A 24,829-nucleotide genomic window follows, 5' to 3' on the forward strand; every position below is an offset into this window, starting at 1 on the left:
AAAAAAAATTTTTTTAAGATTTTTTATTTATTTCACAGAGGAGAGAGATCACAAGTAGGCAGAGAAGCAGGCGGGGGTGGGGGAGTAGGCTCCCCACAGAGCAGAGAGCCCAACTTGGGGCTTAATCCCAGTACCCTGGGATCAGGACCCGAGCTGAAGGCAGAAGCTTTAACCCACTGAGCCACCCAGGCGCCCCTCTTTAATATTTTTGAGTGTCAAGGCCTGCCAGAAGAAGGCGTTAGAACCGCACGGTGCCAGTAGTCCTGCTATAAGCTTATCAAAATTCCCTCCACCTCCAACCACAGGTAGTGTCCCACATAGCTGCCCAATCTAAAAAATAATTTATGACTAATCTAATAGAGTTACACAAAGAATGTGCCATTCCAAGAACAGTGCTGATCACAGCAACAGTTCTCCTCTAACTGGATAGACTATAGGATTTTATTTCTAAAATATATCTTAGCGCTTTCAAAGATTAAGACACACAGATTTTTACCACCCCAGCCTCCTTGCTGGTACAGGAAACAAGCAAGGTGTGAGGGTCTTATTCATGCATGGACACATCAGCCTTGCAAGTGCCAGACAGGAATCACAAATGCTTGTTCCACATCATGTCCTCTGTTACCCCGAAGCCTTTGGTTTCTTGTGTCTAGCAAACCATTCATCACTTTTATCTGCCGCCATTGCCTGCAGAAAAGAGAATTGGAATATAGATTTAAGCCCATAAAACAATACAGTCCACTTTGTACCTCACTGCACTGCCTGTAGTCATTAACAAAAAGTGCTCATTTGGGGCACCTGGGTGGCTCAGTGGGTTAAGCCTCTACCTTCGGCTCAGGTCATGGTCCCAGGGCCCTGGGATTGAGCTCCGAATCAGGCTCTCTACTCAGTGGGGAGCCTCCTTCCCCCTTTCTCTCTGCCTGCCTCTCTGCCTACTTGTGATCTCTGTCTGTCAAATAAATAAAATCTTAAAAAAAAAAAAAAGTGCTCATTCAGGGGGCACCTGGGTGGCTCAGTGGGTTGAGTGTCCGACTCTTGGTTTCAGCTCAGGTCATGATCTCTGGGTTACGGGATCCAGCCCCATGTCAGGCTCTGCACTGAGCGTGGAGTCTGCTTTAGTTCTTGCTCCCTCTCCCCCCAGCTCACGTTCTCACTCTCGCAGATAAATAAATCTTAAAAAAAAAAAAGCATTCATTCAGCATAGAGTATTATGTTTAATTTGACAGGATGTAAGTATTGAGCAACTGTCTGCAGATATTTTTTTTTGAAAATATTTACTTTTGTGAGAGAGAGAGAGAGAGAGAGCGCACGCGAGAAGAGTGAGAAAGCATGAGTTGGGGGGTAGGGCAGAGGGAGAAGCAGGCTTCCTGCTGAGCAGGGAGCCTGATGCAGAACTCGATCCCAGAACGCTGGCATCATAACCTGGGCCGAAGGCAGACACTTAGCCAACTAAGCCACCCAGGCGCCCTCAAAAGACTCTGTTAAGAAAATAAACTGGTAAGCCATAGACTGGGAAAAGTACTTGCATTTGTAGATACTTAAAAAATGACTCACAACCAGAACTCCAATCAACAAGATAAATAACCAATTTTTTAAAAAAATGGATTTGAATGGGCCTTAAAAAATAAGCAAATATTTAAATGAGGGACATTCCAGGAGAATAAAATCGTGTGAGCAGTCACGTAGTATGAAAATACATTCATAGAGATTACAGACTAGTACAGCTAAAATGTAAAATAGATCAGAGGTGTGTCTTCCAAGTAGTTTGTCATGAATCTCAATGGCTCATACAAATCATTCTGTATTGATATAGCCCAATTGTATTAAAACTACTTAAAAAATGCATAGGGAAAACAAACTATATAAAATCATTTTTCATTAATTAGGGAAATTTTATTTTTTTAAAGATTTTATTTATTTATTTGACAGAGAGAGACGCAGGGAGGGAACACAAGCAGGGGGACTGGGAGAGGGAGAGGCAGGCCTCCCATGGAGCAGGGAGCCTGATGTGGGGCTCGATCCCAGGACCCAGGGATCATGACCCAAGCCAAAGGCAGATGTTTAACAACTGAGCTACCTAGGCGCCCCTAATTAGGGAAATTTTAATAAAACTGGATTTTTTTTTTAAGATTTTTTTTTTTTAATTTATTTGTCAGAGAGAGAGAGGGAGAGAGAGCAAACACAGGCAGACAGAATGGCAGGCAGAGGCAGAGGGAGAAGCAGACTCCCTGCCAAGCAAGGAGCCCATTGTGGGACTCGATCCCAGGATGCTGGGATCATGACCTGAGCCGAAGGGAGCTGCTTAACCAACTTAGCCACCCAGGCGTCCCATAAAACTGGATTTTAAGTGACATTAAGGATATACTGCTGATTTTTAAAATTGTGCTAATATCAATATGGTACATAAGAAATTTCCTTGACTTTTACTTCTTTTAAATAATTTAAAAATGTTTAAAATACTGGAGTGCCTGGGTGGCTCAGTCAGTTAAGCATCTGCCTTCATTTGCCATCCATCCTGACAGCATCAGCTTCCTAAAGCATAAATCCAGTCACTTCAAAAACTGTTTAATCTAGCATGGAGGTTCCTCAAAATGTTGAAAATAGAACTGCCCTATGACCCAGCAATTGCACTATTGGGTATTTACCCTAAGGATACAAACGTAGTGATCCAAAGGGGCACATGCACCCGAATGTTTATAGCAGCAATGTCCACAATAGCCAAACTATGGAAAGAACCTAGATGTCCATCAACAGATGAATGGATCAAGAAGATGTGGTATATATACACAATGGAATACTATGCAGCCATCAAAAGAAATGAAATCTTGCCATTTGCGACAACATGGATGGAACTAGAGCGTATCATGCTTAGCGAAATAAGTCAAGCAGAGAAAGACAACTATCATATGATCTCCCTGATATGAGGAAGTGGTGATGCAACATGGGGGCTTAAGTGGGTAGGAGAAGAATAAATGAAACAAGATGGGATTGGGAGGGAGACAAACCATAAGTGACTTTTAATCTCACAAAACAAACTGAGGGTTGCTGGGGGGAGGGGGTTTGGGAGAAGGGGGTGGGATTATGGACATTGGGGAGGGTATGTGCTTTGGTGAGTGCTCTGAAGTGTGTAAACCTGGTGATTCACAGACCTGTACCCCTGGGGATAGAGTATTATGCCTCCATCAGAAAGGATGAATACCCAACTTTTGTAGCAACATGGACGGGACTGGAAGAGATTATGCTGAGTGAAATAAGTCAAGCAGAGAGAGTCAATTATCATATGGTTTCACTTATTTGTGGAGCATAACAAATAGCATGGAGGACATGGGGACTTAGAGTGGAGAAGGGAGTTGGGGGAAATTGGAAGAGGAGGTGAACCATGAGAGACTATGGACTCTGAAAAACAATCTGAGGGTTTTGAAGGGACGGGGGGTGGGTGGTTGGGGTACCAGGTGGTGGGTATTATAGAGGGCACGGATTGCATGGAGCACAGGGTGTGGTGCAAAAATAATGAATACTGTTATGCTGGAAATAAAAAAAAAAAAAGCTTTATGTGTATGTTTAATCCCAATGTTCTGGCCAGTGGGCCTGATTCTCCCAGAAAAGACCTTGGCTCAATATCAGAAGGTTGCTAAATAAAAGAACTGTTACATTTAATTAGAAAAAAAAAAAAAAAAAACTTTAATCTTCTCAGAGTCCTAGGATCGAGCCCCACATAAGGCTCCCTGCCTGGTGGGAAGTCTGCTTCTCCCTCTCCCTTTGCCCCTCCCCATTTCATGTGCACATGCAGGCAAGCACTCTCTCTCAAGTAAATCTTAAAAAAAAAAATCAAAATGTATAAAATACTTAAGTACTTAGGGTTGAAACAACACAGTGTCTAAGATTTTCCTTAGAATTCCCTAGCAAAAAAGGGGCGCCTGGGTGGCTCAGATGATTAAGCATCGCCTTTGGCTCAGGTCATGATCCCAAGGTCTTGGGACTGAGCCCCCACTTGGCCCAGCAGGGAGTCTGCTGCTCCCTCTCCCTCTGCCTCTCCCCCTGCTCATGCTTTTTCTCTCTCAAACGAATAATCAAAAAATCTTGGGGGTGGGGTGGGGAAAGAATTCCCTAGCCAAAAAAAATGTGGGGTGGGAAGGAGTAATGAAAAATTATGGCAGTGTTGATTAGTGACAGTCACACAGAAATTTGTTGTACTCTCCTGTGTATTTTTGGAATTTTTAATCACCAAATACTATAAATAAAATCTATTATAGAAAGAAATGGATGGGGCGCCTGGGTGGCTCAGTGGGTTAAAGCCTCTGCCTTCGGCTCAGGTCATGATCCCAGGGTCCTGGGATCGAGCCCCGCATCGGGCTCTTTGCCCTGCCGGGAGCCTACTTCCTCCCCTCTCTCTCTGCCTGCCTCTCTGCCTACTTGTGATCTTTGTCTGTCAAATAAATTAAAAAAAAAAAAAAGAAAGAAATGGACAAAAGACTTGAACATATAATTCGTAAAGGAAGGTGTGCAAATAGCCAATAAGCATATGCAAAGGTGCTGAACATCAGCAATTATCAGGGAAATGCAAATTAAAACCATTATGAGAAGCCATTTTACACATTCTAGGACAGCTAACACAAAAACCTAGAAAAACACAAATGCTGATGAGGATATGGAACAGGTGGAACTCTCAGACACATACATGGCTGACAGGAGAGTAAAATGGGCCAATTACTTTGGACAACTATTTGTCAGCTTTTCATAAAGTAAAAGCAATTCCACTCCTAATTATTACCTAAAGGAAATGAAACATGTCTATAAGATTTACACAAGAATGTTCACAGCAGTCTTCCTTATTGTGGAAATAAAATCTGGAAACAACTCAAATATCCACCATCAGAAGAATGGATAAGCAAATTGTTATATTTATAAAACTGAATACCACTTAGCAATAAAAAAAGAAAAAAAAGAACTCTGATGTGTGTAATTACATAGAAGAATCTCAAAAATGTTATGCTGGGTGACAGAAGCCAGGCACAAAAGAATACCTACTGAATGATTTCATTTATATGAAGTCTAAAGACAAAAGTTATGTGACAATCAGTACAATACTTACTTCTGGGAGGCAGTGGCGAGAATTAGCTGGAAACGGGCATGGAAGAACTTTCTACAATGATGAAAATGCTCTATATTTTGAACAGTGGTTGTATGAGAATATTTAGCTGTCAAAACTCATCAGATAGAACACTAAATTTCTGTTCATTTGTATTTCGTGTACACCTTACCTCAGTAACAACAAAAAATACTTGTTTAGAGCTTAGGGAGGAGTAGGAACTAGAAATTAGGAAGTCAGAGAATGGATGATGGTTGTAGCTCAGAGAAGAAATAACCAGAGTAGTAGGTAACTTCTACTCAGAGAAGAGGAAAAATGTAGAATGAGAGTAAAAGACAGCTAGAGTGGGGCTGTGGGTAAATTGTTCCGGAATGAAACAGAAAGATGTGCTTGTGTCAGAGAAGCTGTCAGGGAGATATGAAAATGTCAGGATCTCTAAGACAAAAAAAGAGAACTTGAAAGAGGAAGTTAGTCAGTGATATGAAAAAGCAAGGAGGAAAAAGTCTAACAAATGTGCCAACTGGGAGGTTGTCCGGGATTCTATTTTCCTTTATGATAAAATTTATTAATGCTATATATTTTGTTTCCTGTTTTAATGAAATTGAATGTCTATTATAATGTCAGCAGTTTGCCATGCTCTGTAAACCATACAACCATCCTATGAGGTACATATCTTTTTCTCAAATTTCCAGGTAAGAAAACTAAAGCCTAAGGGATCTTGGCTGGCTCAGTTGGTAAAGCATGTGACTCTTGATCTTGGGGTTGTGAGTTCACGCTCCATGTCAGACACAGAGATTACTTAAAACAAAATAAAACAAAACCACCAAAACTGAAGTTCAGAGAATTTAAGTAAATTACTTAGAGTCAGCCACACAGATAGTAAGTGAAGAGCCAGTGATTCATTCCCTGAATCATCAACAGAGCATTCCTAAGTTCCTACTACACACCAGGTATGTGCTAGAAGCTGGGGTACAATGATGGCTTTGGATGTTGATTCAAGACTGAATTTGATGAGGACAGAAAAGTAGGTGCTGGACTTGGCAAGATGAAGTCACTGGTGATTTCAACAGGAGCGTTCCCCCGAGTGACAGCAGCCAGTGCAGAACAGATTCAGGTGTGAAGGGGAGGTAGGAAGCAGAAACAGAGTGTAGGTAGACTTTTTAAAAAAGAACTGTGGAGAAGGGATATGGGGCAAAAGACTTTTAAAAGATGGGAGGCATGAAACCTCATCTGCATGCTGACCAGGACGATTCACTAGAAACGAAGGGACTGCCACTCTACACTGGAGATGAGAGGACCAAGAAAGCTAAAGAAGCAGGGCGGGGAGTATCCAGGCCTTTCCCCTCGTTGAGCAAAATCATGATGCACGGGGCAGGAGTGGTTCCCCAGGCAGCATGAGCAAGCGCGAAGGCATGAATGCTATACCCAGTTAAGAGTCATATGGGTGCTGAGGCGCCTGGCTGGCTTGGTCAGTAGAGTGTGCAACTCTTAATGTTGGAGTCTTGAGTTCGAGCCCTATGCTGGGTGTAGAGATTCCTTAAAAAAAAAACAAAAAAAAAAACCAAAATATTTTAGGGGCGCCTGGCTGGCTCAAGCGGTAGAGCATGTGACTCTTGATCTTGGAACTGTGTGTTCAAGCCCCATGTTGAGTGTAGAGATTACTTATTAATAAAATTTTTTTTTTTTTTTAAAGATTTTATTTAGGGGTAACTGGGTGGCTCATTGGGTTAAGCCTCTGCCTTTGGCTCAGGTCATGATCTCAGGGTCCTGGGATCAAGCCCTATGTTGGGCTCTCTGCTCAGCTTCCCCTCCACCCCGCTTGCCTCTCTGCCTACTTGTGATCTCTGTCAAATAAATAAATAAAAATCTTTAAAAAAAAATTTTTATTTTTTGACAGAGAGAGACACAGAGAGAGAAGAAATACAAGCAGGGAGAGTGGGAGAGGGAGAACAGGCTTCCCATCCAGCAGGGAGCCCAACGAAGGGCTCGATTCCAGGATGCTGGGATCATGATCTGAGGCGAGGCAGATGCTCAACAACTGAGCCACCCAGGTCTCCATAAAATCTTTTTTTTTTTTTTTAAAGATTTTATTTATTTATTTAACAGAAAGACACAGCGCACAAGCAGGGGGAGTATCAGGCAGAGGGAAAAAGGAGAAGCAGGCTCCCCGTTGAGCAGGGAGCCCCATGTGGGGTTCAATCCAAGGACTCTGGAATCATGACTTGAGCTGAAGATAGAATGTCATACCGACTGAGCCACTCAGGTGCCCCACTTAAAAATAAAATCTTTTTTTAAAAAAAGAGTCATAAGGGTAGCAATGCAGACACATGTTCCTGGCTCAAATGGCACCCTACTGCCAAAAGGACACAGCACTGGACCCTCCTGCTTCAGCCTTTCCCCCACACACTTAACACGATCCGCTGTAGGCCTATGGGGATACAAAGTCAGAAATGAGACTCACGTCATCCAACAATTTGCCTCCCTCCGGATCCATCTTAGAAAGTTTTCGAAATGCTTCATCCCCCACAAAGCAAATTTCATGTCCATCCTACACCAATAATGAGAAAAGAAATCTGGCAAAAAGATACCTTGAAGAAACCCCTGGTGCAGCCCATCCCTTTCTTGAGTAATAATACTTACAGGGTCAGCCAGAATGACCACTTGTACCGTTGCCTTCCCTGGCGTATCCAGACTCACCAGAGGAGTCAGAATCTTCTGGTTCTCTCTTTTCATCAAGTCTTCTAAGTCTGGTAACTGGAGGAAAATAAAGACGGAAAGCGAGCAAGGGGTCATGTACCACTCCCACACTATGGTCCTCACCAGCCCTAGGGGAATATCAGATCAATCAGAGAGAACCCAGGCACCACTTGTTTGATTTTATTATCACAGCCGCTCTTGAGACAACTGGTGAACTTGATACCAAGCCACAACTGGAACGAACCTGAAGAAGGGAGGGTTGAGGTTCTTAGCTGATTCAACTGGCTAGTCCCAGAACTTACACGAAAGATCCAGGAACAAACATTACCTCTTTCTCGGGGCAAGAAAAGGCAATTCTTCCAAAAGCTGCTGCATGATCAACTCTACCCTTGATACCCTGCAGCTCCAGCTTACACTGAAAAGAAGAAAGAAAGTGGGTCTAGTTTTTTGGAACAGGTTATGTGGTTAAAAGAAAAAAACAAATCAAACAGTATTAAAGGAATAAAGTAAAAACTATCTTTCCCTTCTACTTTCTCCCAGAGGCTTCCTGTGTGTCCTGCTAGACACATGGCATGCACAGATTTTTTTTTTTTTAAATATAAACAGTAGCATCATTTACACATTATTCTTCCCTTGTTTTTATCCAATGTTACTCCGCTGGCACATAACAACTCACCCTATTCTTTCTGATAGCTGCACAGTAATCCATTCTATGGATAAACCACAAAATATTGAACTATACCTCTAATGCACAGGACATTGAGGTTATTTCTTATCTTTTGCTATTTCAATGCTGGAACAGATAACCTTTTACACATTTCTTTGCCCACATGAATGGTGAGTACGGCTGTGAAATAAATTCCTATGAGTAGATGTGCTGGGTCAGAGTGCAAGGACTAAAGGACTAAATCATGTTCAGATGCTAAGTTATTAAAAAAAAAAAAAGATAAAATAGATTATCATTATAGTACTAGATGTTGTCTCCCTCTGTTCTGACTCAGCAATTCCACTTCTGAAAGGCTATATCCCCAAATATAAACAAAGGTAATATCTGGGTGATGAGGTTATCAGCAATTTCTATTTTTTTCTTTCTGTTTATCTCTGTAAATATTGAATCACTGTGAAAAAACTCTTGAGAATAACCTTCATGTAACCTCGTTTATAAGCTAAACTCAAAGTAACAGATTACTTCTCTCCAAGATCACTCACCTGGTTATCAGCATAGCCCAGCAAAGCCCTTTGCTTCTCCTCATTTTTTTCATAAATTTTCATTCCCAGTAGATTAGACCAGTAGTTCAAGGACTTCTTAAGATCAGACACTGCTAGAGTTACTTTTAATATAGGATCTGGAGAGTAATAAAACAATAGCAATTTATAGATCAGTGCAATGGAATCAAAGAAAGACTAAATCAAGCTTGAGTATATATAAGAACTTAGTACATTTTTTTCTGAAAATTTTATTTATTTGACAGAGAAAGAGGAAGAGAGAGTATGCGCACAAGCAGGGGCAGCAGAGGGAGAGGGAGAAGCAGGCTTCCTGTGGAGCAGGGAGTCCTATGTGGGGCTCAATCCCAGGACCCCAGGATTATGACCTGAGCAGAAGGCAGACACTTACCTAATTGAGTACCCAGGTGCCACAGGAACTTAATTTATGATAAGAAAGGGATTTTAGGCTTAAGGATTAAGTTTAAAGAATGAAACCATGAAAATACTAAAAATAGGTCATTACTGCTACAGCTTGGGGGTGGAAAAAGTTTTTTTTAAAAAAACCTGACACCAGAGAAAGAAAAGCCATGAAGGAAAAAATACACTAGGTTAATTGCATGAAATGGAAAATTCCTAGGCAATAACCACCAAAAAAAAAAAAAAAAAAAAAGAAAGAAAAGAAAAAGAAACGAAAAAAATTATAATCAAAGAATAAATGACAAAGTAGGAAACATTTTTGGAACATATATGATAAGAAGTCCTTAATATTTAAATAATCTTCAAACATTATTAGGAAAAAGATGAACATCCTAGGAAAAAAAATAGGTAAAAAGCACAAAGTGGTAATCCACAAAGAATGAAGTGGAATGGTCAATGAACATATACAAAAAATTCAACCTCACAAATAATCAAAGAAATTAGAATTAAAACATTTTGTTATTTCATTGGCAAATAATTTTAAAAGTTACAGTGTTAACTGTGATAGGGCAGGGGGAAAAAAATCACAAAAAATACTGGTAGAGGGCAAACTAGAATACTTCTGGGCAACAATTTGACAGAATGTACCCAAAGCCTAAAAAATGTAAACAGCTTTTCAAAGAGCAATCCTATTATTACCAATTAAAGAATTAATTGCAAATGTATGAAGGCCTTTCAGGACAAAGACATCTTTACAGTGCTGCTCATAACAATGAAACATAGGGACAACACAAATATCCAACATTTAGACAACGGTTTAATCTTCCCACCATGTAATAACGGTAATAATAATGGAATTGTTACAATGGAACATATGACATATAGTTAGATTTTTTTTGGATAAACGACTGGAAAAATACTCTCTAAAATGTTAACAGTGATTATCTGGCTATGTGGGTACTGTTTTCTTCTTTCTTCTTCTTGGCTTCTCTGCCTAGGGAAAAAAATCTGTTTTTGCAAAACAGATAAAAGTTATACTAAAACATTTGACATCATTGGAAGTTTTTATATGGTAAGGTGTCGGAGGCAGGCCCCTGGCCAGGGCGGCCTCCGCCATTAAAAGATGGCGCCTGGCTAGTTGCCAGGTTAGGATTGCCTCGTGAGACTAAGCGGAACGCCCAAAGAGGAAGTAAACAGCATTGATTGCTAGCGAAGTTGTTCGTTTAGGTGCGCAGCCTGATTTGCTCCCTGCTGTACCCTGCTCGCTGATTGGTCATGTAAGCGTATATAAGTGTGTAGACTTGCGGAAATAAAGAGAGAGAAGAGAGAGAAGATGCATCCGAACCAGGGCGTCTTGTCATCCTTGCAGGCCGAGGGCGATAAATGGTGCCGAAACCCGGAAACTAAATAAAGGAATCTTGCAAGGTAATCCACAGGAAAGCGGGGAGTAAAGGTCCGCAGGTAAAGCGGGGACATTAGCCACGTTCAAAAGTGGGAATTCCGCGGTAAAGCGGGGAGTAAAAATAGAAAAACCTTGCAAGGGACAAGTCCGCAATAAGAAGCGGGGCGGCCTTAGAGCCGGGATTAACTTGTACAAGTCCACAATAAGAAGCGGGGTGGCCTTAGAGCCGGGATTTAGCAAGTCCGCAATAAGAAGCGGGGGAGAGGGGGCTTAGAGCCGGGATTAACTTGTACAAGTCCGCAATAAGAAGCGGGGCGGCCTTAGAGCTGGGATTTATCGAGTCCGCAATAAGAAGCGGGGCGGCCTTAGAGCTGGGATTAATTTGTACAAGTCCGCAATAAGAAGCGGGGCGGCCTTAAAGCCGGAATTTAGCGGCGAGTCTTTAACGTCCGCGTCTGTTGTCTGTGTGTTCATAATGGGATCTGAAGTATCTAAAGTGTGGTTGGAAGGGTCTTTTTAGAAGACCTGCTGAAAGCCAATCGAACTCCACTAAAAGCAAAAACTGCTCGGGCCTTTTTGAATACAGTGGAAAAGGCAGCTCCATGGTTCCTAGATGAAGGCTTGCTAAACATACCTCAATGGGACCACTTAGGGGAGGATATGAAGAAACAGGATGCTTTAACTCTTCGCCTCAAATTTAACATAACAAAAGCACAGGCACGGGACATAGTAGTCTCCTGCAGAAATTGCGTGATCTTACTACCTGCACCGTCCTTGGGGGTTAATCCTAAGGGTTTGTTACCTAATCATATATGGCATATGGATGTCACACATGTTTCAGAATTTGGAAAGTTAAAATATGTTCATGTCTCTGTAGATACCTGCTCTGGAATAATTTCCGCCTCAGTGCATGGTGGGGGGGGGGGGGAATCCAGAGATGTTATCGCCCATTGCCTACAGGCTTTCGCGGCATGGGGAAAGCCATGCCACCTAAAGACAGATAATGGTCCAGGCTACATCTCACAACCCTTTAAAGCCTTCCTACGACAACTTGACATTCACTTGATACATGGAATACCCTATAACCCACAAGGACAGGGTGTTCTGGAGCGTGCGCATCTTACAATAAAAAATGCGCTTTATAAACAAAAAGGGGGAATAGGGGACACCTTCAGGTCCCCTAAAGATAAGCTCAACACCATTCTCTTTATTTTGAATTTTTTAACGTTGGACAAAACGGGTAAATCAGCTGCAGACAGACATGCAAGTGACGCTGCTGCTTCCCCTAAGCCTTTAGTACTTTGGAAGGACATCCTCACAGGAAAGTGGAATGGACCAGATCCAGTGTTAGTATGGAGTAGGGGGTCTGTATGTGTTTTTCCACAGGAAAAGGAGGCTCCAATTTGGATCCCAGAGCAGCTGGTGCGTGCAGCCTTGCCTCCGAACACCAGTCATGATGCTGAAGATGCTGATGATAACTCTGGGGATGCTACACCTCCTGCGGCAGACTCAAGCCAGAGAGCTATGAGCGGTGGTTAAAGCAGGGCTATATCCTTTACCAGTGACTAACTCTTCTCTCATCTTCCCTCCTCTCCCTTTGATGCATGGCAGGTCTGTAACTTGCTAGGAGCATGTACTGATATCTCAGCAGTGTCCATGTTAAATGGTGGCAAATTCCGCAACTGTTCTTATAAACAAAATGACTCTAGTATCTTTGAGACAACAGTTAATGTGTCTTGTCCCAATAATATTACTTATCAGCCCACTCCCATATGCGTCTGGCCACCATTCCTTTTCCTCATAACAAATGCTAGCGAGCTGAATGATACGTTGAATTTCACTAAGAATTGCTATTTTTCCCAGTGCTGGAATGTCACAGCCTTCAAGCTGGCTGTGATTATGCGTATCCCTACCCATGTTCCTATCCCAGTTTCCATTCCAGAGGACAAGTTACCGGTGGTGCTATCCAGAAAGAAGAGAGATTTTGGTATCACAGCCGCCGTTGTGACAGCATTGGCTATATCTACAGCAGCTGCCACAGCAGCAGCAGTCTCGCTTGCTGCAACTATACCCACTGCGGAAGCTGTGAACACCTTGCAGAAGGAACAGCGGCTGCCCTTCAAACATAGACTCAGATCAATGCACATCTGCAAGCAGAAATCCTGACAGTCAACCAGAGAGTGGATTTGGTTCAAGAACAAGTGGACATATGGGGGGCCCTATTGGGACTGGGATGTATAGTACCCTTCCCGGCAATTTGTGTAACTCCCATAGCCTATACTAATATGAGTGACTTACAGAATGTCTCCCGACAGCTCTCCCAATACTTGCGGGGGAATTAGTCTGCAGAATTCCAAAACTATACTCAGCACCTGCTACTAGGCATAACAAGGATAAATAACACCAGAGTTGAGCTTGCAACCCTCCCAGAGATAATCAAAACATTACAAGATGTGTTGACCTTTACGAAACCATGGGCTAGCGTAATTGGTCTGATGACAATCCTCGTAGTGGGCTTGATTCTGCTAGTAAGGAAACTGCAAATTTGGAGGCGACAGCAACATAGGCAACAGCAAGCCATGGTGCAGGCCTTGTTAGCCATCGAGGCTGGAACATCCCCCCAAGTGTGGCTAAGTATGCTGGATCGGTAGTCAACGACAGGTAAGATTGGTGGGGGAAATATACCAACCTAAGACAGGACGTAGATCATTGATATCTGCCGTCTGATGACGGGTAAGGATATTCCCTGCCACTGACAACCTAAGACTGGCACGATCCCTGCCATAAAAGAAAAAAGGGGGAGATGTCGGAGGCAGGCCCCTGGCCAGGGCGGCCTCTGCCATTAAAAGATGGCGCCTGGCTAGTTGCCAGGTTAGGATTGCCTCGTGAGACTAAGCGGAACGCCCAAAGAGGAAGTAAACAGCATTGGTTGCTAGCGAAGTTGTTCGTTTAGGTGCGCAGCCTGATTTGCTCCCTGCTGTACCCTGCTCGCTGATTGGTCATGTAAGCGTATATAAGTGTGTAGACTTGCGGAAATAAAGAGAGAGAAGAGAGAGAAGATGCATCCGAACCAGGGCGTCTTGTCGTCCTTGCAGGCCGAGGGCGATAGTAAGGTGACCTTCTGAAGAGCTGCTCTGAGTATGAAAAATTCGGTATCTTTGGTTTTCACTGCCTCAGCCCCATTTGCTAGGACAGCAATACCATGACAAAGGCGAAGTGTTTCTCACAGATGCCTCTGCCTTCCAGGCTGTTCCTTTTCCCTGTTCACTGAGAAATCAACAAATTCCAGCCAGCTGAGTCCCTGAAGGATGAAGGACAGGAATGGTAACAAGTGGGTGAGACTACCCAGGACCCAGTGAGTAAAAGGAAGACTGGACACCAGCTAGACTGATAGATCTGACTCGATTACCAAATGGAAATTAATGCCACAAAGGTATTATCATTTCAAAGGACAAAAACATCTTGGGATTGTGGGGCTCTCCACTTTTAGGGATCTTTTAAAATTTATTTTTATTTTTATTTTTTTTAAGATTCTATTTATTTATGGGCGCCTAGGTGGCTCAGTGGGTTAAGCCTCTGCCTTCGGCTCAGGACATGATCTCAGGGTCCTGGGATTGAGCCCCGCATTGGGCTCCCTACTCAGCAGGGAGCCTGCTTCCCCCTCTCTCTGCCTGCCTCTCTTCCTACTTGTGATTTCTCTGTCAAATAAATAAATAAAATCTATTTTTTAAAAAAAGATTTTATTTATTTATTTGGCAGAGAGAGAGATCATAAGTGGGTGCCAGAGAGAATGCGGAGAAAGGGGAGCCCTCGTACACTGCTGGTGCGAATGCAAGCTGGTGCAGCCACTCTGGAAACAGCATGGAGGTTCGTCAAAAAGTTGAAAACAGAGCTACCCTACGGCCCAGCAATTGCACTACTGGGTGTTTACCTTAAAGATACAAATGTAGTGATCTGAAAGGGCACATGCACCCGAATGTTTATAGCGACAAAGTCCACAATAGCCAAACTATGGAAAGAACCTAGATGTCCATCAACAGATGAATGGATAAAGATGTGATACACACACACACACACACACACACACACACACACACACACACACTGGAATACTATGCAGCCTTCAAAAGAAATGAAATCTTGCCATTTGCAACGACATGGATAGAACCAGAGGGTATTATGCTTACCAAAATAAGTCAATCCAAGAAAGACAGCTATCATATGATCTCCCTGATATGAGGAAGAGGAGATGCAACGTGGTGGGGGAGGTTTAGGGGTAGGAAAAGAATAAATGAAACAAGATGGGATTGGGAGGGAGACAAATCATAAAAGACTCTTAATCTCGCAAAACACACTTAGGGTTGCTGGGCCTAGGAGAGGTAGGGAGACGGTGGTTTGTTATGGACACTGGGGAGGGTATGTGCTATGGTGAGTGCTGTGAAGTGTGTAAACCTGGCGATTCACAGATCTGTACCCCTGGGGCTAACGATACATTATATGTTAATAAAAAAATAAAAAAATCTTTCACTGTCCACAAAATAAATAATAGACTCTTTCGCAAGGCTTATAAAATGTGACCATCTGCCAGTAAGTCCTACAGTAACCTCCCACACTGGAAAAGATCGTTATTTCCTTTGCTGAGCTCCAGATGAAAAGCATGTAGCACTGCACACACAATGAGACTCAGTACGAGGGGCATTTGGGCACTGAGGCAGACCAGTGGAAGGAAGAGAATATATGTGTCCCATCTCAGGTCCACTTAAGGAAGTGTGCCCATGCACTGAAATGGCAGGCAGAACTGCCTTTGCTATTCACTGGTATCTTTCTCTGCTATTGTTTTTCTTTTGGCAGAGCAGAGAGCAGAAGGTGCAGGGATTACACATGGGATGAGGATGGTTCTGCAGTAAACGAAACATGTTGTGCAAAGTTTCTTTCCACATGGCAGTCACCGTGCTGGGCCCCTCACTTCCCTTCTGCCCTCACTCACCTAGCGCCAGCACTGTGGTTTGTGAAACTCACCTCAGTGGGAAAGAGAAGACCAACCGGTCTAAGGATAAAATCTATCTGCCTTAGCAATGATTTATTCAGAGCAGGACTGTGAATCAAATCTGACCAGGAAGTCTGCAGGAAACTTCCAGAAGAGTTTTGCTCTTCTCTTAATAAAAGCAACAGGAAGTCAGTCTCTCCTGCCGTATGAGAATGTGGAAGCTACTGGCAGCCACCCAACAACCACAAGGGAACCGGCTCTAGAAGTAGACCCCTACAGACAAGAGGATGGAGAGAGAGAGAAAAGTTAGATTCTTGATGCCATTGTTGAGCTGCTGAATCAGCTAACCTATAGAAACCTGCTCTGTCAGCTATTTTCTTATTGTCCATGCTAGTTTGAGATCGGTTTTCTGTTACAGCTGAAACAGATATACTCCCAACAGAACAGAATCAGAACCAGTTAGATCAGGGCGCCTGGGTGGCTCAGTGGGTTAAAGCCTCTGCCTTCAGCTCGGGTCGTGATCCCAGGATCTTGGGAATGAGCCCTGCATCGGGATCTCCGCTCAGCGGGGAGCCTGCCTCCTCCTCTCTCTCTGCCTGCCTCTCTGCCTACTTGTGATCTGTCAAATAAATAAATAAAATCTTAAAAAACAAAACAAAACAAAACAAAAAAACAGTTAGGTCCCCTAGGATTATGCACTAAAGCTCTAATATGAAAATATGATCTCTCGGGATGCCTGGGTGGCTCAGCTGTTTAAGTGTCAGATTTTTAAAATTTCATCTTAGGTCATGATCTCAGGGCAGTAAGATTGAACCCCACATAGGGCTTGACATTGGGTGTGGAGCCTGCTTAAGATTCTCCCTCTCCAGGGATGTCTGGGTGGCACAGTTGGTTAAGCCTCTGCCTTCAGCTCGGGTCGTGATCCCAGGGTCCTGGGATCAAGTCCTGCACTGGGCTCCTTATTTGGCAGGGAGCCTGCTTCTCCCCCTACTGTTCTCCGGCTGTGTGCTCTCTCTCACTCACTCTCTAAGAAGAAAAAAAAAAAAAAAAGATTCCTCAAAGAATAAGAAACATTTGCTTAGGATAGATATCATGTCAATATAGAAACTCCATAGGAGAAAGAGATCTGATTCCTCTCTCCTTTCATCAAAGATGGTGTTACACAGAGGGCTTTTATTAGTCCCAGTATAATTACCTGACTGAGGTGGGTTGTGATTCTGCAAATAGAACTTATATCCTCCTGGGGCCTTGATTTCAAAAACACCTTCTGTAACTTCATTGAGTGGCCACTCCAGCTTCCTGGCATTGCTGACAGCCTGGCTAGAAGCGAGTGTGATTCCCTATGACAAAAAACAGTATTACAGATCTTTTCTAGAGCAAGATAATGAGGCAAAACCATCATGTCACCTAAGATTTAATTGGCATTCAAAATTTTCTTCTAGTGATTTTTAAAAAGATTTTATTTATTTATTTGAGAGACAAAGAGCAAGCACAAGCAAGGGGAGCAGCAGAGGGAAAGGAAGAAGCAGGCTCCTTAATCTGGGGCTCCATCCCAGAACCCTGGGTCATGACCTGAGGCAAAGGTAGACACTTAAGTGACTGAGCCACCCAGGCACCCTAAGAAGTTTGACCATTTTTTTTTTTTAAAGATTTTATTTATTTATCAGAGAGAGAGAGGGAGAGAGAGCGAGCACAGGCGGACAGAATGGCAGGCAGAGGCAGAGGGAGAAGCAGGCTCCCCGCTGAGCAAGGAGCCCGATGCGGGACTCGATCCCAGGACGCCGGGATCATGACCTGAGCCGAAGGCAGCTGCTTAACCAACTGAGCCACCCAGGCGTCCCGAAGTTTGACCATTTTAATACCAAAGATACTTTAATTTTAAAGATCTAGTCAGAGAAATCTTGATTTTACCTTGGCCTGCCAGCTACCTACTTGAGAGGTTTTTATTTATTTATTTATTTAAGATTTTTTTTTTTTTTAAAGATTTTATTTATTTATTTGACACAGAGAGATCACAAGTAGGCAGAGAGGCAGGCAGAGAGAGAGGAAGGGAAGCAGGCTCCCTGCTGAGCAGAGAGCCCGATGCGGGACTCGATCCCAGGACCCTGAGATCATGACCTGAGCCGAAGGCAGCGGCTTAACCCACTGAGCCACCCAGGTGCCCATATTTATTTAAGATTTTAATTTATTTATTTGACAGACAGAGATCACAAGTAGGCAGAGAGGCAGGCAGAGAGGGAGAGGAAGAGAAGCAGGCCTCCTGCTGAGCAGAGAGCCCAATTCGGGACTCGATCCCAGGACCTTGGGATCATGACCTGAGCCGAAAGCAGAGGCTTTAACCCACTGAGCCACCCAGGAGCCCCTATTTTTGCTTTTTAAACAAAAAAATTTGGGTGCCTGGGTGGGTCAGTCGGTTAAGTGTCTGCCTTCAGCTCAGGTCATGATCCCAGGGTCCTGAATTCGAGTCCCACGTTGGGTCCTCTGCTCCTCAGGGAGTCAGCTTCTCCCTCTGCCCCTCCCCCCACTTGTTCTCTCAAATAAATAAATAAAATCTTAAAAAAATAAAAAAATTTAAACCAACTATCTGGGTATTACTTAAAATTTAATCACAATATCTAAAAATGTACACTATGCCTTCTGATAAGACCAGCTGCAGTTCTAACTGGGATTACCATAACAGCCTCTCTTTCCCTGAGTTGTCAATCCATCACCCACTCTGTAGCCAAAGTAAATTTTCTGATGCATACTCTACTCTCAAGACAGCAATCCTAAGTTGTATTTCCCCTGCTTAACACCCTTGATAGCTCATAGTTTCACTCAGGGATGGCTTCCAATGGCCTGAAAGGCCCAACACAACCTGATCCCATTGTTTCTGACCCCATCTCCTCCCACTTTCCCCTTGTTCAGTCTATTACAGCCAACCTGGCCTCCTTGCATTTTTTTGGAACACGCCAGGTGCTGTCTGAGGGCTTTTGAATAGCCTGTTCTATCTGGATTGCTCTCCCCTGCAATATCCACATGGCTAACTAACTCTCTTCTCTCACATGAGCTTTTCCACAAATGTCCCCTCCTCCCTGATACCCACCCTCAACACCCTCCTTAAAATTAAAACCAGTCATCTGTCCCATACTCCCTATCTCCCTTCCTCTGCTGTTCTTTTCCAGTAACAATGATCACCTTTAAAACAACATAGCATGATTTATTTTCTATTTATTATATATTGTCTGTCAGGCCCTGATTCCCTCCCCTGCAAGACATAGATTTTTTCCCATTTTGTTCACTGGTTATCCAAACTTCCTGGAACCATGCCTGGTACATAGCAGGCACTCAATAAATACTTGTTGTATGAATAAATACCACCATAAATAATTTAATACAGTTCATTTCACACAGCTGTTAACATACACGTAAACTAAATTCCTAGGTGTGAAACTGCAAGGACAAAGGTCAAAAGCATTATTTTGATACCACCAAACTGAAGCTGTAGTAATATATGCCCTTATAAAAGTAATGTATGAGAGTGGCAGTTGGCTAACACCCTTTATTTTTCTTTTTTAAAGATTTTATTTATTTATTTGACAGAGAGAGAGAGATCACAAGTAGGCAGAGAGGCAGGCAAAGAGGGAGAGAGGAGGAAGCAGGCTCCCTGCTGAGCAGAGAGCCCGATGCGGGGCTTGATCCCAGAACCCTGAGATCATGACCCTCTGAGCTAAAGGCAGAGGCTTAACCCACTGAGCCACCCAGGCGCCCCGGCTAACACCCTTTTTAACACTGGTGTGCTATCACACTTCTTGTTTTTTGTCAATTTGATTGGTGACAAATGGCACCTTGGCAGTTGAACATCTTTTTCAATGTCTGATAGACATTTCTGATTCATTTTCTATGGATGTCTGTTCAGTTTTTGCCCCTTAAAAAAAATTAAGTTGTTGATCATTTGTTTTTAAAGATTTATTTGAGAGAGAGAGACAGAGAGGGAGGAAGGATAGAGGAAGAGGGAGAGAATCTCAAGCAGACTCCCAGCTGAGCAGAGTTGGAAGTAGGGCTCAATCTCATGACCCCAAGATCAGGAGCCAAAATCAGGAGTTGGACACTAAGCAAGTAGGCCACCCAGGTGCCCCTGGATCCTCTTCTTTTTAATGTATGGGAATTCTTTATATAAATGGGAGTTCTATGTAACCTGTTTTTCTTTTTGTTCCATGAACTGAGGAGCCCAGAGTTTCCTTTTATTAGGGATATTTTATTACCAGAGTCTCTTAAAAAGACCCACAGTGGAGCAGCCCCGCTGTTCTCCACCTACATGACCTCTAACCCCAGCGGCACCATCATTCAACATCTGACTTGAGCTGGTGACATGATGATGGTGCCAAGATGCTTTTGCTCTTCCTTCCTCTCCCTGATTTAGATTTGGAGAGTAAGGAAAAGATAAGAAGAAACAAGAAAAATCACTAAATCCTATTAACTCTACTTCCTAAACATCTCTCAAATCCACCCAGGTCTCTCCATCTCCTACTACTGCGTGAGTTAAGGAGCTTTGAGTCCCTTGCTGTACTATCCTTTGAGCTAGTTTCCTCGCTTCCAGTTTTGCTTTCTTCGAACCCAAAACCCATGCTCCAGCCAGGTGAATTCTTGCCTACCACGTATACTGTGTCGTTCCCCTACTTCAAAAATGGCTTCACCCTGTTTTTAGAATAAAGTGTAAATGCCCTAGTCTGATGGCCCCAGCTTATTTCTCCAGCCTCATCTTTGTCCACATACATCCACCTATGCTTATTCCAATCTTGGCACTAATCGCACTCATCAGTCTTTCCTTGTTTCCCCCACCTGACAGGAAGCCCCTTAGGCCAGGGAACATGCTTCACTCTCCTGTAACCCCAGGACCTAACCAGGTAAGTCACAATAAATATAAATATAGTAAATATATATGTACTTATATATAACTATATATAAGTATAGTAAATATAAATATAAATAATATAGTAAGTCACAATAAATATCTGTAAAATGAATAAATTAGGGCTACCTGGGTGCCTCAGTCAGTTAAGCATCTGACTCTTGAATTCAGCTCAGGTCATGATCTCACAGTCGTGAGATCAAGCCCCTCATTAGGCTCTGAGCTGGGTGTGGAACCTGCTTCAGACTCTCTCTCGGGGTGCCTGGGTGGCTCAGTAGGTTAAAGCCTCTGCCTTTGGCTCAGATCATGATCTCACAGTCCTGGGATGGAGCCCCACATCTGGTTCTCTGCTCAAGGGGGAGCCTGCTTCCCCCTCTCTCTCTGCCTGCCTCTCTGCCTGTGATCTGTCAAATAAATAAATAAAATCTTAAAAAAAAAACCCAAAAACTCTCTCTCCCTAATAAAAATAAATAAATGAGTAAAGACATGAAGAATGAGAAAAAGAAAAACAGACACTAATTATGTTAAATCTGAACTATCCTTTTCATTTATAAAACACTTTTACAGATATTTGAGTCATAAAAATTCCATTTAAATGTCATTATTATTTTAACATGAGTTAAGAGTGATAACAGAATCAACTGACCAAAATAACATCTAGCATGAGGTAGATTTGCTTGGCAGATCCTGAGAGAAAACTGGTTACTTCTATCTCACTGTGTACTTGGACCCAGTGGCGTTCTATGTAGCACATAGTAGCTGCTCAATAAGAGGCAGATCCTGTAACTATTAGATACACAGTGACTTGAACTCTTGCATGAATGAAGCAATGAATGCAGTATATGCAATGCTTCTCTCTCTTTCTCCTGAAAAGCTTCTCCTGTTTTTCTCTGACTAGCACTGCCATAATAGTAGAGCCCGATCCTAATGGTTCATTAGAGAGAAAATATTTCTCTGTTTGATGATCAGGACCTGCTTAAGCAGAACAATGACTCCGGTCCTTCTATCTCTCAAGGTTCAACAGAGTCTTGTCTCTGTCAAAGCTGTCTCTAAGTCTCGAGTCTGCCTCCTACTGAACACTGGAAGAACACATTTGCTCCCAAAGCAGCTCTGAGACAGGCGCACAAGCACTAATCTGCACTCAAAAGCCATCAACTGAGCAGTTATCATACTTAAAGTTGTATCAGGGACCTCAATAAAAGGCACAGCCAAAATCTGCTCAAACAAAATGCCACTTACCATGAAGTCATTGCCAAGCTTGTAGTGTCCAATGCCATAATTGTAGGTCAGTTCTGCGACAAAATGATCATCCTCAGGTCCAAATCCCACCATTGTCTTACTCCACTTCCCATCATAAGGCCTAGAAAGATGAAAGTAAATGAATCCAGTGAATACAGACAAAATCTGCATCAGGCCTCCCCTCAGGAACTCTCGGGACAGAACAGTGGGCAGTCCCCTCTGGTCCTCTAAGTACCTGTAAGGATGTAATGACCTCTCAGCTGTTGCTAAAAGCAGCTATGGACAGTGCTCATGGGCCCCACCACCAGAGGCTCCAAAGATCACCTGTCTGGCACTTACTTGAGGGAAAGATTTGTCTACCTTTTCTTTAAAGCAGGGGACATACTCCTATAAAGATACTTCTCCAACCGGACCTTTATATTTTTGCATATCTCTCAACAAGCATGCAATTCTCATTAGGCCTTGGAATTTTCCATTTTGCTATGGCTACTAAGCTAAGACACTCAGTAAGACATTGCTTCATTTAGGGCCACTGGGTGGCTCAATCAGTTAAGCATCTGCCTTCAGCTCAGGTCATGATCCCAGGGTCCTGGGATCAAGGCCCATGCTGGGCTCCCTGCTCAGGGGAAGTCTGCTTCTCCCTGTCCCTGCTGCTCCCCTTGCTTGTACTCTCTCTCTCCCTCTGTCAAATAAATAAATAAAATCTTAAAAAAAAAATACAATGATTCATTTAGAGGATACACTTACTTGTGTTTTTTTAGAGCTGCCACCTTAATTTATTGATTTCTGAATTTATTCTACTGCCTTAAACTCACCTCAAACAACTTTCTTCTGTTCTCCAAGGGTATTCAGAGCCTAAAGGAGATTTTAAGAAACAAGGTGTCATACCCATTACAGGCAGCTTTGCAGCCCTCTTCAAATTCCTCATGCCGCAGAATCTGATAAGGAAATTAGAATACCAAGAATCAGGTAAACAACATTGTGAAATCTACCTAGATTTGGAAGCAGCGCTGTGAAGTTAAAACCTTCACCACCACCCAGAAAACCAAAGGATGGCCTCCAGCATTAGAGAATTCTGATCTGGAATCCTGGCTGTCACTCAATAGTTGTCTGAGATTGAGAACGTTGCCTGAGAATGTTGCTTAGGGCCTGAGTCTCCCCATGTGTTGTGAGAATAGATAACTTATTACACCACTGGACACAGAACCCCACACACAGTAGCCTCTCAATGTCTTAAGTTTCTATTCTCCTTTTTGATTCCCACAGCTACGGCTCCAGTTCAAGTTCCTATCAATTCTCTCCTAGACTATTAAAAATCATCTTTACTGATCTTTCCTTAATACCACCATAAAATTACGTCCCTCATGCACAGCTCTCATCACAACATTACCCTGTTCTAAAATGTAAGAAAGCTCCCTACTTACTGTGCCATAAAATCCAAATACCTCAGTATTCAAGATACTATCAGAAGTAGTCCCAACCTATTTGTCCTGATATCCCATCTCAACTTCAACTAAGAAATCTAAGCTGAAGGCACAGAAAACTAGTGGTGTTTCCTAAACAAACCTTATCTTTGCATGGGTTCTTTCAGTTTTTCCAGTATACTCCTCCCTCTAATCTTTGTAGAAATCCTGCCTATTTTTATAGATCAACTCAAATGCAAGAAGTCCATGAATTATTTCCTGATGACCCAAGCTGAAGTTAAATCTTTCCTGTAGTTTTTAATACTAGTAGCTACTACTTATATAATATATATGATGTATCAGATATTCAGTGTTTAATCTTCACAACAACCCTTTAATCAATGAGGAAACATTATTAAGGGAGAGTCTTGTGGTTTTTCATCACTTATGAGGTTTTCAGTTCCATTACTGTTAGCTATGTACAAACCAAACTGTCATCTCCACCCCTATCCTAAGCCAGAAGCTTCAGTTGAGGACACTAAGGTCATTTTCATCTTTGCCACCAAAGCTGTCACCAACACAGGACCATGAAGGACAGACGATAGGTTTTAAGTGACTGATGAATTCGGGTAACTCCCTTGCCCTCTACATCTTCTGCACTCTCTACATGAAATTGCACTCTTGCACCTCTAAAGCCCTGGTTTATCGGGAGCTCCCCAAGAGCTTCCACCTGCATTTGCCACCCAGGTGATCCCTGCAGAATCGCAGCTGATCAGGGCTGGAGGGGCCGCTTCCGGGTGTTGGAGACAATGGATTCTGACTTCACACTTAGATCTGGACTGTTGAGAGGAGGGCCGGAGCATTCACCCGGAGACCGAATACTCGTAAGAGACCATTCAAAGCAGGCCTGAGAAAACCATAGCTCTAAACAGGCAGATTATCTTAGACGAAAGGCTTCAAACCGGAAGAGATTGGGTTATTGTTCATTGGGAGAGTATTATATTACTTTCTATTTATTGTCTTTCCCACTAGACTGGAAAGTCCACGAGGGCAGAGCCTCAATATTTGTGAATGAACTCAAATGAAACAAACGTGTGTGGGGACACAGTCGGCGACTAATAAAGACCCCTTCCAAGATCACCAACCCAACCAGCAACATACAACGCTTCCTGAAGGTGAAAACCCGACAGGGCTAATGGGGAGACCAGGGCTAAGGTCGGACACCTGGGCGCCATTGGAGATTCAAGACACACCCAATTGTCCCTTTCAGCGGCCCCGGCCACCCACCCTCGCGCCCCAGCCCCTCTCGGCCCCGTCTGCACCTTCATCCCCAGGACATCGCGAAAGAAACGCGCGGTCTGGAAGCGGTTTCCCACTTTGAAGACGAAGTGCAAAGCTCGACGAGTAGCCATAGCCACCCGCGCCACACATCCGGCAGAACTAGAAGCCTTCCCGCCCGCAGATGCGCAGACGGGTTGTGACGTCACTGGCCGCCGCC

The 24,829-nt window shown here is 43.2% G+C and overlaps 1 protein-coding gene across 3 annotated transcripts; it reads right to left on the reverse strand.

The window, feature by feature from the left end:
- Nucleotides 1–334: 334 nt before the first annotated feature.
- On the reverse strand, nt 335–24,811 carry GLOD4 (glyoxalase domain containing 4). Of its 3 annotated transcripts, none has more exons than XM_032322402.1 (9): nt 24,654–24,811; nt 22,817–22,866; nt 21,929–22,049; nt 16,994–17,138; nt 8,996–9,132; nt 8,115–8,201; nt 7,730–7,843; nt 7,551–7,637; nt 335–687 (listed from the first exon to the last, which is right to left on the reverse strand). In XM_032322402.1, exons 1-9 carry the CDS (start codon nt 24,741–24,743, stop codon nt 622–624), a joined length of 897 nt encoding a protein of 298 aa, XP_032178293.1. In that variant the 5' UTR covers nt 24,744–24,811; the 3' UTR covers nt 335–621. The 3 variants fall into 3 exon arrangements, with proteins under 3 accessions (XP_032178293.1, XP_032178294.1, XP_032178292.1); XM_032322403.1 differs by having other exon boundaries at nt 22,744–22,866; XM_032322401.1 differs by lacking the exon at nt 22,817–22,866 and adding an exon at nt 22,744–22,783 and having other exon boundaries at nt 24,654–24,802.
- Nucleotides 24,812–24,829: the final 18 nt, after the last annotated feature.

This window comes from Mustela erminea, chromosome 18 (assembly GCF_009829155.1).
Source record: "Mustela erminea isolate mMusErm1 chromosome 18, mMusErm1.Pri, whole genome shotgun sequence".
In the NCBI taxonomy this organism is placed as follows: domain Eukaryota; kingdom Metazoa; phylum Chordata; class Mammalia; order Carnivora; family Mustelidae; genus Mustela; species Mustela erminea.